At 50.3% G+C, this 14844-nt stretch overlaps 1 protein-coding gene and 1 long non-coding RNA gene across 5 annotated transcripts in view; one reads left to right on the forward strand and one right to left on the reverse strand.

The window, feature by feature from the left end:
• ANKFY1 (ankyrin repeat and FYVE domain containing 1) overlaps positions 1-14844 on the reverse strand; it is an 81268-nt gene that overhangs the window by 19851 nt on the left and 46573 nt on the right. For all 4 annotated transcript variants that reach the window (XR_009255422.1, XM_058705697.1, XM_058705698.1 and 1 more), the window contains exons 5-11: positions 14716-14839; positions 14449-14598; positions 13100-13265; positions 7202-7406; positions 6077-6145; positions 5654-5853; positions 1374-1471 (exon numbers count right to left, since the gene is read on the reverse strand). Coding sequence is in view for 3 of the 4 variants with exons in the window: in XM_058705697.1 (XP_058561680.1) it covers positions 1374-1471; positions 5654-5853; positions 6077-6145; positions 7202-7406; positions 13100-13265; positions 14449-14598; positions 14716-14839 (1012 nt within the window). In the remaining variant the exon portion in view is untranslated. The remainder of the gene's footprint in view (positions 1-1373; positions 1472-5653; positions 5854-6076; positions 6146-7201; positions 7407-13099; positions 13266-14448; positions 14599-14715; positions 14840-14844) is intronic.
• Positions 1471-2935, forward strand: LOC131498420 (uncharacterized). The gene is made up of 2 exons (XR_009255423.1): positions 1471-1728; positions 2714-2935. It is a non-coding gene; the product is annotated as an uncharacterized LOC131498420 (long non-coding RNA).

A 14844-nucleotide genomic window follows, 5' to 3' on the forward strand; every position in this document is an offset into this window, starting at 1 on the left:
CAGATGACTCTCAGGGGCCCCGGCCTCAACTTCAGCGGTGTGCCCAGCCCGCCAGCTTCCCAGTAGGCTCTCTCAACTCAAATGACCACACCACCAGTCTACTCAAAACCCTTCACGTGGGTCTTCTCTTCCCACAGGATTAAGTCCAAAGAACTCAACCAGCGTTCCAGACCCTTCTCCAATGTCACGCTCACTTGCTCTCAAGGGGGTCTCTCCTGGCGCATCTTAGGGTTCTCCCAGTTTTGCTACGAAGGGCACCAGACAAGGGACAGCTGGCAGACCGTGTGAGCTCCAGAAAGGATTTTGTAAAGCTGGGGCACAGGGCACGACTGTGCACGATCAGGAGTGGACAGCAGGCACATGACGATGCAGGAAGAGACAGAGACACAGAGACACATGATGGCAGAAGCAAAGTCAAGAAGGCCACCACTGCACTCGGACACGCCATGCGGCTGGAGAGCAGGCTGTGTGCAGATGCAGGGGCACAGAGGTGAGCGGGTTTAATGGTGGGGGGAGCGGGCTGCCATCTCCCTGTGCTTCGAGACACCTCGGTGGGTCTCCCGTTCAGGCCGACTGCCCGTTGCCTTCCCGGCGCAGCTAAGACCACATGTACCCTTCCACCCTGGACCCGAGTCTTAATACCGGCCCCGCTGCCTCTCGAGCCACGGAGCCTCCTGGAACCTCAATGTTCTCTGCCCTGAAATGAGGGATTTGTGGGTGCCAAAAACGTCCAGATCCACTCTCAGGTTAAAAGGGCTGATATCCTCAAGGCTCTTAACACAAAGTAGACACGAAATAAATGTGACCTCACGGACGAGCACAGCCTCCCTACATGAAAATGGCAAAGTGAAAACAACATCACGTGGTCTCCAGCGTCCCAGAGAGCGTGCTAATCCGCACCCCGTGACATCAGCATGAAGCCCACCTCACAAATGAGGAAACGGAAGCTCACAAAGCCTAAGATCACGCAGGGCAAGATGAGAAGGGGCCTCACCCCGAGGCCCTGTTGCAAGCAGAGCGTGCGGTCCCACCCCGAGACACAGACTAAACCCGCGCTCACAGAGCAGACTCCAAACGCAAAGCGCGTAAATAACGGAGATGCATTTGTGGCCAGTTTCTGTGCCCGTGCCTGTTACTCTCTACTAGACCACCGGGTCCACAGGATCTACTTTAGGACCCGCCGTTCCACAAATGCTTAGCAAACGGCTGCTGAATGAATCAACCAACCAATATTTGGGGATAAAACACCTGTTTCACCCTGGCTTTTTCACCAAGTGCATGTAACACAAACTAAAAAACAGACGCTTTTTTTCCCTACACATCCACCACTGCCACTCCTTCCACAGACCACAGGGCTGCGGCGTCACACTTACCCACTTGTTTCTGTGGTTGACGTGGGCTCCACTGGTTGCCAGGAAAAGAGCTGCTGCCTCGTTCCCGGCTTCGGCCGCCCGCTGTAGTAAGCAGTTCCCTGGGAGACAACGAGCAGAGACACAAGCCCTTCCTCGCCACCTTCCACAACTGACGAGCCCACGTGGGAAGTCCACACAGGCCCTCTCTACAGGTGGGCGCAGACGCTGCATGGGCCTGGGAGGAGCAGAGGCTTGGTCTGGCCCTCAGGAGACGTGCACTCTTCCCAGAGCTGTCCTCCAGACGCCACCAGGACAAGAGGGAAGCTACGTCTCCCGCCAAGGTCTCAACAGCAACGCTCCTGACGTTTTGGGCCAGGTAGAGCTCTTTGTTGTCAGGGGTCTGTCCGGTACACTGTACGACAACTAGATGCCAACGGCATCCCCGACCTTGCTGTAATAGGCAAACATGTCTACAGATGTCGCCAAATGTCTGGGGGAGGGGGGGCAGCTGTCTGGGAACCTCTGGGCTTAGAATGGCCACTTTGAAGACCTTGTGAGCTGATGTTCTACCAGAAAATGTCCTTTTATTCCTAAGGCCTTAAACGTATTTGTTCTTGGCTTAGAAATGTTTTGTTTAGCATTGTCTTATAAACAAGAATCTTAGAAAGAAGCAAAATTCTCTTCTTTCCCTCGTGAAATGGTTTTAGCCCCAAGGCAGTGTCTCTCTATTAAAATCCTCTTCCGGGGTGCCTGGGTGGCGCAGTCGGTTAAGCGTCCGACTTCAGCCAGGTCACGATCTCGCGGTCCGTGAGTTCGAGCCCCGCGTCAGGCTCTGGGCCGATGGCTCGGAGCCTGGAGCCTGTTTCCGATTCTGTGTCTCCCTCTCTCTCTGCCCCTCCCCCGTTCATGCTCTGTCTCTCTCTGTCCCAAAAATAAAAAAATTAAAAAAAATAAAAATAAAAAAAAATAAAATAAAATAAAATCCTCTTCCTTTTTGGATACATACAAAGTATCATGTTCTACAGCTATGCTCTTTGAATTTTTTTTTTTTTAATATGTATTTATTTTTGAGAGAGAAAGGGACAGGGAGAGAGCGAGTGGGGGAGGGGCAGAGAGAGAGAGGGAGACAGAGGATCTGAAGCAGGCTCCAGGCTCTGTGCCTACAGCAGTGAGCCCAATGCGGGGCTCGAACACACAGACTGTGAGATCATGACCCGAGCTGAAGTCAGACGCTTAACCAACTGAGCCACTCAGGTGTCCCAAGCTATGCTATTTGAAAACTCAAATTAAACTCCAGGACATAATATAGGTAAAGAAATGGGACAAATACTGTTTTCATACTGTTTTCCCTTCTCTCTCAGGGAGAGTGTGACTCCACCCCAGGCATGAGCCATCCTAACTCAGAGACCCTAACAAGCATCCTGTAGTCCTTCTGGCACACACAAGACGTAAACATGGCCTCCCTATCGAACAAAGATGACCTTCGACTGCTAACACATAAGAAATGCTGAGGAACAGTGGACTAAGGCCAGCCATTCTACGCATACTGAAAAATGGAACAGAGGAAAAATAACCCTGAACTTGTTCTAAAACTCAAAGAATAAAGTATTGACAGAACTAGCAAGACAACAGATAAACCCATAACCACGATGAAGAATTTTAATATATTCCCAAAATTGATAGGTCAAGCAGTCCAAAAGTTAGTCAGTTGCTGTGTATGATTCACACAGCATGACGAGCAAGCCTGATGCACGCACATAAACAGAGCACAGTGCGCCCACAATGAAAAGATGCTTCTTTCCAAGTACATGTCACACTTCTGTAAAAACCCGATCTGTAAGAACCTAACGTTCAAGTCCTAAATATCAAAGAACCAATTTCTTATATAATGTGATGCTCCGATTAAATCAGAAATCAGTAGGATGCCTGGGGGGCTCAGTCAGTTAAGCATCCGACTTCGGCTCAAGTCACGATCTCACGGTTCGTGGGGTCGAGCCCCGCGTCGGGCTCTGTGCTGATGGCTTGGAGCCTGGAGCCTGCTTCGGATTCTATGTCTCCCCCTCTTTCTGCCTCTCCCCCTGGTCGTGGATGTGCACGCTTTCTCTCTCCCTCAAAAATAAATTTTAAAAAAATCTTTAACTTGACCTTTAGTTAAATTATTAACTTCTTTCAGGGAAAGGGCTGTTTAATATCCATCTTTTCTTGGCCAGTTTCCCTCATCAGTGGCACATTGCAATGTTGATTACAGTGGGATCCTTCTCCTTAAAAATCCCCGTAATTTCTTTGGTCAAATCAAGGAAGTATTGACATTAAAACAGTGGTTCTCAAAGTGTGATCTCAGGGTTCCTAGGGGTCCCTGCACGTCTTCCGGGGGGTCCGTGAGGTCAAAACTATTTCTGTAACAACCACCCCTGACATTTGCTTGTCCCCCTGCACTGACGTCTGCACTAATGATGGTCAAACTGGACCCGAACACAAATAAAGGAGGGGCCCCAAATGTAGCAGCGGTCCCTGGGTGACTACCACAGACCCCATCAAAACGAGAGCACCTTCACTCAGGGTGGCCCTTGACAAAGCAGTAAAAATTACTAAAGTTCTTCAATTTCAACCACGAGTGCCTGTTCACAATCCCTGTGACAAAATCACGAGGGTGCAGGGAGTTGCATCCAGCCCCGTGTGATGAAGTACAGGAGCCTCGAGGAAAAGCCCAGAACCACTTGCCTGGGCTGCAACACACTGAAGTTTTCCTCAGGCTATACCAGCTTTGTGAAAGAATGACTGATTAGCAAACCATGCTTACCCAAACAGAAGTATCGGACATTTTGCTGAGAATGAACGAAGTGTGCTTTTCTCTTTAAGGAAACAATCGGCAGTATCTGTACCAAATGATAAAAGTTGACCTTGCAAGTGAATATTAGAATTTTGGAAACCTTTTATCCAAAACTGCTACTTGGACAGCTTCTCAACACTGGAATACCTTCCTGATGAGATCGATAGTGATGTTAGTAAATGTGATTCTAAAATAAAGATTTGGAAGATCTGCTCAAGTCAGCAAACCAGAATTTTTCAAATAATTCAATCACGACGTTTATAAAATCACATATGGAGAAAAGGTCCATCCAAAGCACAAGTGAACCATGGATTTTAACTGAAGAGTCAGAAAAGTTCATTGATCTGGTTTCAGATTCTACACTGCAGTTAACTCACACTCCCTGGGGATCTCTGCTCGCTGTAGAAGTAAAGAAATCCGTCCACAATGATCTGAGAAGGCTCCAAAATACGCTACCCTTCTCCACCCACCTACATTAACTGTGGGAGGGTATGTTTTCTTCACATACTTTAACCAAAACAACACACGTCAAAAGGCTGAAACGATGCAGATATAAGAAGCCAGTCACTGTTTTCTTTTGAACATTATTCTTCATAAAAAATGCTATATGCTAAACATACAATAGTTTATTATTTTCTAACTTAATACACCTTTTAAAAATTTCTCAGTTTTAATTCTAGCATGTTAAATATCAAAGCTACAACCCACTGAAACCAAAGCTCTTTGGGCTCTAATTTCTAAGAGTGTAAAAGGAGTTCTGAGACTCACCGGACCAAACAAATGGAAGTGTTTCTGCTTAACCGACCTGCAGTCTGGCTAAACTTCTTTTATTTTATTTTATTTTTTAATGTTTATTTATTTATTTACAGAGAGCGAGAGAGAGAGAGAGAGAGAGGGAGAGACAGAGCGTAAGCAGAGGAAGGGAAGAGAGAGAGAGAGAGAGGGAGACGTAGAATCCGAAGCAGGCTCCAGGCTCCGAGCTGTCAGCACAGGGATTGATGCGGGGCTCGAACCCACGAACCCTGAGATCATGACCTGAGCCGAAGGCGCCCCCTGGCTAAACTCCTTTTTTTTTTTTTTTTTAATTTTTTTTTTTAACGTTTATTTATTTTTGAGACAGAGAGAGACAAAGCATGAACGGGGGAGGGTCAGAGAGAGGGAGACACAGAATCTGAAACAGGCTCCAGGCTCTGAGCTGTCAGCACAGAGCCCGACGCGGGGCTTGAACTCATGAAACCGTGAGACCATGGCCTGAGCCAGAGTCGGCCGCTTAACCGACTGAGCCACCCAGGCGCCCCCTGGCTAAACTTCTTAAAGCATAAGATGACACGAAAACAACCTGGGCCTTTGCTGGGGTTGCAAGCACAGCCTCACTCGCACCAGCACACCATTCGGCTGCTCAGTTTCTGGCAGTTTCTGGCAGTTTCTGGCCCCTCCAGCCCCGAGCCCAGCCCTGGGGCCCACGCTCTACCTGTCGCGGCGTCGGGCGCGTTAGTGTTGCTGCCGCGCTGGATGAGTCTCGCCGCAAAGCTGTTTTCGTCAAACGAAGTCCCATTCAGCACCGGGAGGTCCTCGAAGGGGTTCACCGAGTGGTCGGGAGACACCGTGACGTACTGCACCGCGAGCCACAGGGCAGTGCTGCCCTCGTGGTCCTTCAGCTCCAGGTCCAGCCTGGAAGAGGGAAGCGACGTGACGGCAAACGTCGCCTCCGCCCGACACCGCGCTGCCAACAGGCTCATTCTCTCCTCACGCACATCTCGAATGACAATTTTTTACTCTGCTTTTACTTATTGAAACGCACAACGCTAGACGGCGAAGACGCTTGAAGGGAATTCCTTCCACTCAAGGTCCCCCCCCCCCCCCCCCCCGTCTTCTCGATGCCGTTGGTGCGTACCGTTTGCACTGCAGCAACTGACTGAATACGAGTTCGTTCCTCGCCATGATGCACTGGTGTAAGGGAGTCCTACGGGGGGAAAGGAGAGGGGTCAACGCAGAAACGGGCTCCGTGCAGGAGAACCCCAGGCCGGACCACCACCAGCAGGTACCCCACATTCCTCCAACAGCGTGCCTTTGCGCCTCGGCAAACGGCCTTCCAAAATCACGACTAAGTGTCAAAGGATGAAAATGGTTTTGTTTCTTTGTCACCATTCAGTCAGCAGCCAGAAGGACAAGACTCGACAGAAGGAAGAGACAGAAAACACTGTCCCGTTAAACGCTGACGCTCACTCACTACCCGTGTTCTCACACCAGCAGTTTCTAGCACACGTACGCGTGTTTTCCCCACCTACCCTCCACGATTCTGAAAAGAAATGCCTTTCTTCCTGTAACTCTGTTCTACACAAGCACAGTCAGAGCAGCAACAGGCCGGAATCCCGGGCCAGGACGGATTAAAGCGGCTTCTTTTTAGCCTTCGAGTGCCCTGAAGGGGACCCGCTGCTGGCACCTGTCCCAGAGGCCCGGCCACCAGACTCACCGCGGCTGGGGAAAGTCAACGTAAAGAATCAACACAAGAAAAAAAGGATGCAGTCATCTGGGGAAACAGAGTAGTTATCAAACGATGCTGAGAGTTCACGAGACCCACATTACTTGAGTGTGAGATCCGTCACACGCGTTTTCCTGTTCTGCTGTGTGCCGTGCTGCATGAGGCAGATACACGCACCAGAGGGGAAAACCCCACAATGTGACCTCCCGGAAACACTGGGGATGGCTGTGAGATGGGGCGCATCCCCCTCCGAGCGCCCCCGCCAGTTCTGACCCAGGTGCCAGCAAAGGGTGCCCACGGTGCCCACGGAGGAGCTGGACCAGTGACCCCTGCAAATCCACGGACCTCGGTTCCCAGCACGGAAACAATGTCCCCAGACGCCTCTGGGCTTTGTCAAGCCTCTCATCTGCCTAATACACCAACGTCTGGGACTTCCATGAACACCAGATTAAATAGCGAGCCCGTCTGCTCGTCACGTGCCGCCATAAGATACCGTTCTGGAAACAGCGCTAAGAGCAGCCCGGTGACCCCACTAACCTGCCCTTGCTGTCTTGCATGTTGGGGTTGGCACCGGCCTGCAGAAGGGCCTCTGCGATCTGAGCCATCTCCGACATCACGTCCGCGGAGTGTTTCTTTGAACTGTACAACGCCACGAGGTGCAACGGTGTCTCCTGGGCACCCAACGTGGCAGCATTGACCAGGGCCCCGTTCTTAATGAGGAAGGTGGCAGCAAAGAGATCTCCTTGAAAAGAAACAACAGAAAAAATGGTTACACACGACAACGCCAGGGCGAGCTACTCTGGCCAACACTCCTCAGAAAGTCAGAAACCGCAGACAAAGAAGAGGGACAACCGGGCATGTCTACGCAGAACCTTCAAGATCACAAAGTCACCTGCTTGAATTCCTGAGGACCTGCTGTCATCTGCAGCCCCCTACCTCACACCACCACCCCAGTACTCCAGGCTTCCAGGCACAGAGGCCACTCCTGATCACCACCTCTCGGACAGGGTTTCTAGATGCCTCAACACGATCCGTGTCGCTCCCTTATCTCCTGAGCACAGTCTTACCGCCAGCGTGCTGTACTCGCGCACAGTTTCCTGTCCAGAGTATGACCGCACCTCGCTGACTGCTACCACACACATTTTTAAAATCTTCTCAACTTGTGACATACACACATAACAGTCTCAACAAGAAGTTTTCAACTAAATATCTGGACACATAATCTGCACACGTTGCTCTTTATAAGAACGTCACTTGGTAAACGGTTGTAAAAACAAAACTTCTTCCTAAGTCCCCTCCATCACCTTAATTCTTGGAGAATCTATAGGCAGAGAAGTCTGCCTAGAGCAATATACAAATCCCAAATGAAGTCTGAATAACTTCTGCAGAATCCAGCAAGTTCAACAGCTCCAACTGCTTACTGTCTCTGACTATGCAGCGCTCGGTGGGAGGAAAAACAGAAACTACTTTGACATCCTGACAAAAGGCCAAGAGTTAAGTTTACGTAAAGATATTAAAGGTATACAATTCTGAAAATACATGGGGATCTTCAGAACCAAGCAATCTGACAAGTGGCAATTTAATGTTAAAAATACTTGTGGAAAACCAGTTAAAGCAGACCTGTCTAACTTGGAAGGTGATAGGGATTAATTAAATTTGTCATAGAAGGTTACTTAAAGTTCAATTTACCTTGGATTTAGTTCCACTGACATGTTAAAACATGCAAAAACAGTCCCGATACATAAAATTAACATTCCTTGAGAAAATAAGGCACGAATAGCAACGCATCCTAAGGTAATGAACTGTGAACAGAGGCATCACCCAGTTACGAATGCACTGTGCTCGCACTGAGGCTTCTGTCTAGCTGCAGTGGGAGGCGGCGGTTTCTTCTGGGGTCTGCAGGCAGTGCCCCCATGGGCCAACCCTCCCGGGACAGGCCAGACCTAACTTCCGGGTGTGCCGCAGCACTTAGCTAAGTCATGCCAAGGATTCAGAGGTACTTTCTGTAGATTCTGTCTCCACTCAAGGTCTACAGGATGAATTCCGTACAAATCACATCCTTCTTCAGCTGGAAGATCCCCAAAACGCAACCAACACCAAACAACAACCCCCCAGGTTCATCTGGTGCCGTGACGGCCTGCAGTACTGGAGTCTGCTGGGAGTCTGCTGGCAGTCTTGGGTTGGACACCAGGCTGTGGAAGGCGTTATGGAACTTCCTCACTATACACATCATTGGCGATGGTGCTCTTTCCACCGCTGATCTGTTTTTGTCTTTGCAGCCAGACACGTGCACCTGTCCCAGAATCTGTTAGTGCTGCAGATGGGGGCTCCTTTGAATCACAACTTCTACGTGACGATTTTCTCTTACAAAGTCACTCACGAGAAGTTTTCTTTGATATCCGGCAACATCATCCATCGACTTCAACTGTACTTCTGCGTCTCAACATCTAGCATGGGGGTTGGCATTTCTGGAGTGGCAAAGCTCTCATGTCTGTTATCTGTGTTCCTAAGCCCATTTTCATCTGCAGGTAAGGGTTTCCTCTGGTCTTCAGCGGACATGGAATTTCAAAATCAGCTCGTTTTCAGCACCTCTCATCTGTTCTGTACCTTCTTCCAAGGGCCCAATTTGCTGAAGAATGTGAGTGCTGGTGTGGAGGTGGTCAGGCCCCCACAGGCCCCTGAGATGCTCACTGGTCCACGTCTGATTTATCCTTGCAATTGCCACTGTCTTCTACAAAACAGGCACCAGGGAAATGTTTGGGAAGAAAACCAATCGACTGGCTCTGATTCCCATCAATTATGACTTCAGGTAACTTAAGATTTCTCTAACCAGCCCCTTCTTTTTTTTTTTCCTGGCATCTAGAGGAAAGTGCAATCTTTACCGAAGTCACACACAAAAAGGACCACAAATCAGATTTCTTCACAACAGGATACTAGTAGAGGTGTGAAAGCAACTAATTTGCATATCAGGGGGGAGACTGGGTCGGGCTTTGCTGTTTATAGATACATATACACAGTGGGCTTCCGGTAGGCTCTGACAGGGGGAGCAGCCCCCACAGGGATTCAGTCTAAGACAGAATGTATACAAATATTAACAACAGAATACAATATCCTAGAGAAAGCCACCTATATTCTGGAAGTGGAAAGAAAATTTGGGACTGTTGGGACAGAGAGACCTGAAATGAAAAGACCGATGTACACGATGCTGGGGGAGAAGTGTGGCGTTTTCACACCTTTGAGCTCAGCAGATTCCAAACGAAGAGAGAAGCACAGTAAAGCTAAGACCCCACAGGCTGATAAAAAACTTCCAATACACGGTGGAATACAAACCGGGCAAGCATGCCCCCTGAAACAAGGGTCCAGGACTGCCGATCAACAGCTGGACAGGGATGGATAAAAAAGACACCAAAACTTTATATCGTTAAGCCCTCTTAAAAGAATTATACCTTTTAAATTAATTTATTAATAAGAGCCAGAGATTTTTTTACTTAGACAAATATATGCACATAAATACATGCACCCCTGCTCCCCCCCAAAGTTATTTAGGAATTATTGGAAATTGAAAATCGGTGATGTTTTACATGAAAAGAAAGTCAGCCTAGAGGGAAACACACAGCCTAGAGGGAAAAGGACAAGGAAGGAGCAGAACAAAGGAGGGGGTAGGAAACACCAACAGCACCATTTACAGTTTCTGTCAGTAAGAAAACATCTAAAACATTTTAGAAAGATTTCCATCAAAAACATTTCAAGTAAAAACCGCTTGGTGCTTACGAGCTAGTTGTTCCTACGACCTGGCTCGGCTGCACCGCCCGGCGCACGAGGAGTCACTGCGCTGACGTCCACACGAGCGTCCCCCCAACAACACCAACACCAAACTAAAATCCACATCAACGTCCCCTTCAGTGCAGCTTCCCGGCTGGAGCCGTGTGCACGGGGAGGGGCCCCAGGCCCTTGGGGTACTCACACGGAGCCACGTGCAGGGAGGAGGTCCCAGAACCTTGCAGTGTTCCCACGGACGGCCTCACACTGCTCCCGGGAGAGGCCCCATGGTGCACGGACTACAGGCAGGGAGACAGGAGGGCCCACTCAGAAGCCCGCTGACCGGCACTGATTCTCCGAAGGTCGATGCTGATGTTCAACAGCAAGGATTCACCTTCGGGCCCAGACCCGGCTCGTCGGAGGAGGCGGCCGCCCTCCGGCCACACGTGTGCCTCCTGTGGCCTCGTCCACAGACACTGGCTGCCCATTTCATTCTTCACACAACTGACCGCACACATTCCAGCGGGTGTCCGGAACCAGACCCCCATCTCACACAGCAAAGCTCTTCAGGCAGATGACAATGAACTTAGAGTAAGGTTGACAGTTAAATTTAACTACACTACTCAGTTCAACCACTTGGGAAGGTCCACGGACGACAGCTGGAGCTGAAGAAGTGACAGGGACAGCCCTCCCTCGGGAACTGGAGCTGGTCCCGGTGCGCCAGTGCGCACCCTGTCAGGACGGCGCCGCGCGTGCTGGGAACACTGGAAAGCAGAAGGACTCCCACCCTGCACGTGAGGGAAAGGACACCCAGAGGGGACCAAGTGGCCCGTCCAAGGCACTGAATGAGCGCACGAGCCAGGACTGAAACCCTGGCCCACCCAAGCCCCGACATCAGCGCTCCGCCTACCACGCCGTCCCGCCGCCCAGGGCCGGCAGCAGTGTAGACCCTCACACCCCCACTGCACAGACTCGCAGGCAACCGACCGACTCAGAGTGGAAGGTTCGTCGCCTGAAAACAAGCATCGAAAATGCACTGCCAATTCGTGGGAACTCTCACAACTAAGCAATCACCAAAGTATTTAATATCTCGTCAAAGATGTTTTCTCGTCGCACGTAAGAATTTAACTCCTTAAGAAACATAATTCTTGAGACTTTTTTTTTTAAGTAATAAGTAGATTTGTTTCCAAAATAAACATCTCAGACACTAGACGCCAGGAAAAGCTAACTCCCCACGCGGTGGGAACTCTTCCCACTGTACACACACCCAGTGTGCTAACAGCTGTGCACAGCACAGGGTGGCGCCTGGGAAATGCATCTGCCCTGGACGCGGACATAATCCCAAGAGTTCCCTCCCGACCACGAGCAACATTTTCCTCTCCATCAGCCAGCAAGCTTGAAGCCCTAATGCAGGGCTTTGGGGGAGATTTATGGTAAAACCTTTGCCCAAAAAGAGCAAAGCCACAGCCGCCTACAGGACTGTATTTGAAGAAACTATGTTCCACCAACCAGGAGCAACCTGTGAATGAGTGAGTGCATATATATGGCGACAGTGTAACAATGAGAGTAAATACAGGAGTGACAGTGCACCAGCACGATAACAGTATAGCAACAAGGCATAATGATAAAAATGGCTGTAGAGTTGGAAGGGTAAATACACGGGATTAAGAGGTGGGGAAATCAGTACGTTGTCTTTTTTTTTTTTTTTTTAATGTTTATTTATTTTGAGGGCTAGAGAGAGACAGAGTGTGAGTGGGAGAGGGGCAGAAAGAGGAGATACAGAATCGAAAGCAGGCTCCTGGCCTGTCAGCCAGGCACGGGGCTACAACTCATGAACCACGAGATCATGACCTGAGCTGAAGTCAGACACTTAACCGACTGAGCCCCCCAGGTGCCCCTGGTACATCCTGCCTTTGACGTCTGCATGTAAACACAAAAACGGCCATGGCCAAGTACTCCAGCCAAGTCATCTATCCCTCTACAAAATTAAGACTTGGCATTTTTGGAAGCTCTCATTCCAGGGGCGGGAACTCTGCCCCTAGACAGCTTCTCATTCTGTCAAAAACGATTACCGCAAAGGAGAGTCAAGCAGGATCCACTTGGGACTTAACAATTGAGGACGCCATGGGAAAAATAAAACAAAAAAGACTAATATTCTTTTTCTCTTGTAATTTAATTAAGAGTAAAGTGTTTTGATCTTCATTCTATCGCTTCCATATTCTTCCCACTATTAACAACAACAGGCTCAAAACATAGCTACGATTTCAACTAACCTTCCTACGACGGAACGAAACTTTATCCCTTTGCCATGAAAGAAGTCTAAGCTGGACAAGTGAAAACTCCGAATCCAAGACCATGTTTCAACACGCGTGGTTCTGATGCTTTCCCTCTCTTCCAGCCACAAACACAAGCGCCACTGACGCCATCCTGGAGAAACGATGCACTGGAGATGCGAACACGTCACGTGCCTACAAGGAAGGGTCCTCTGCGGCAGGGCCGACAGCAGGAGAGCCCAAGAGACAAGGCGCAGCGCAGCTTCTCCTGCCCACCGACCACAGACTCGACGTCACGAGCGGGCTGAAGCAGCGTTTCGGAATGTGTGCAACAGGGGCAGAGGCTTCAAGAGTTACTTGGATTAAAGTAAGCTCGCTCGCGGGGGGACATGCTTCTTCCTACCTCTTTGGATTCCTTTGTGTAACAGGCTCCAGCCATTCCTGTCCACCATGTCCACATCGGCTCCGTGACTAACCAGCGTGGCGGCGATGCTCTCCAGTCGCCGTGACAGGGCCAGGTCCAAGGGGAGGTGTCCGTTATGATCCACTTCGTTCAGCTTCCCAGGGAGCTGCACAGGTAGGTTTGTAAATCAGCACCCGGCTGGCAGACCATACAAGCGATTTTAACGTCTCCCCACCGGACCCTTACACACCTTCTTTCACATAAATGCCAAATTCTAATGCCGTTAACTGTTCGCTCGACAAATTCCACTGAACTGACCACCTTCTGCCAGGCCTCTGAAGGGCACACGCCGTTCAGGGAGCACAGGATTAGTGGGGGTCACAGAGCGGACACAACACCATGGAAGACAACGCAGGGCCAAGAGGGAAAGGAGGACGGTGCGGGAGCAGCACAAAGGCCAGGGCAGAGGGCAGAGAGGATGGGAACAGCTAACGTGCTCGCAAAGACTACGGCTCCGTATGGAACTCCCCTCGCAGATACGGGACACCCACAAGCCAGCACCCCTCACTGGCACCTTCACTTCCTCATTGGGCAGTGCAGTCCGCACAGTCACAGCCCCTGGAACCTGCATCACCGTCCGCAACAGAAGTGACGTTGCAGATGTCACTAAGATTGAGGACCCTGGAGTGGGGACCACATCCTGGACTACCTGTCAGATCCCACGTGTCCTTAAGAGTGAAAGAGGGGAGCGGAAGGGCAGACGAGACAGAGGTGACAGGAGGACTGGCTGTGCTGCCCCTGGCTCTGAGACGGGAGGGATGTGGTGGCCTCCAGAAGTCAAGAGAGCCCCAGGTTAAGCCAGCTGGTCCTACAACCACAAGGAAGTGAATTCTGTCAACACCCCCAAACAACCAGGAAATGGGACCCTCCCCTAGAGCCTCCTGCCGACAGCCGGGTTTGAGACAGGCGATGCCTGGACCGGGCTTCCAACCTGCAACACCTGTAGGGTAACACATCTGTGCTGTTAACCACTAGCTTGTGGCAATTCCCTAGAGCAGCAAAAGAAAACAAAGGTGGATGTGGGTGCCCGGAAGGAAGTCAGGTACCGCTGCAGCCACTACCTCAACATGTGGACGCGGCTCTGCAAGTGGGCATGGGCAGAGGCTGGAAGATTTCTGAGGAGCGTAGCAGAAAAAGCACAGACTGTGCTGAAGGGACTCCTGGGAGACACGTGCACATCAGAGAGTGCGCCGCTGAGGGCTCGGAGGGAGCGGGGGACATTCAGAGAAAAACAAGCGACGTATGGTTTTCAGAAAAGGTAGGAAAAACGGAAAAAGCGGCTACGGTACCTGTGAGTCCATTTCAATTAGATACAGGAAGACCACATCCTCTCTCTCTACTTTGATAGCCTTATGCAACGGGTACTCAGTCTTGGATTTGATCATTTTGTACAACAACTGGGCACTCATGCTGCTGAAGTCCTCCTTCCGTAGGTCGTCCTGAGGACAGAAGGCCAGTGAAAAGCAGAACAGGCCCAACAGACCAACAGCAACAACAACGGACGTTCTGACTTCCCGCGAGGCTGCTCTGCTCACAGCCCTCCATCTCTCACCCACCCAGTGGCTGGCGATAATTTCCGCACAGTAGTTCATCAGCGTGCCGGCACTCAGTTCCTCCGCGGTCTGATAGAAGCGAATACAGTTCCTGACGTTCACCAGAGACATAACACCCTTCTCACATCTACG

The sequence above is a fragment of the Neofelis nebulosa genome, chromosome 16 (genome assembly GCF_028018385.1).
Source record: "Neofelis nebulosa isolate mNeoNeb1 chromosome 16, mNeoNeb1.pri, whole genome shotgun sequence".
NCBI classification, from domain to species: Eukaryota; Metazoa; Chordata; class Mammalia; order Carnivora; family Felidae; genus Neofelis; species Neofelis nebulosa.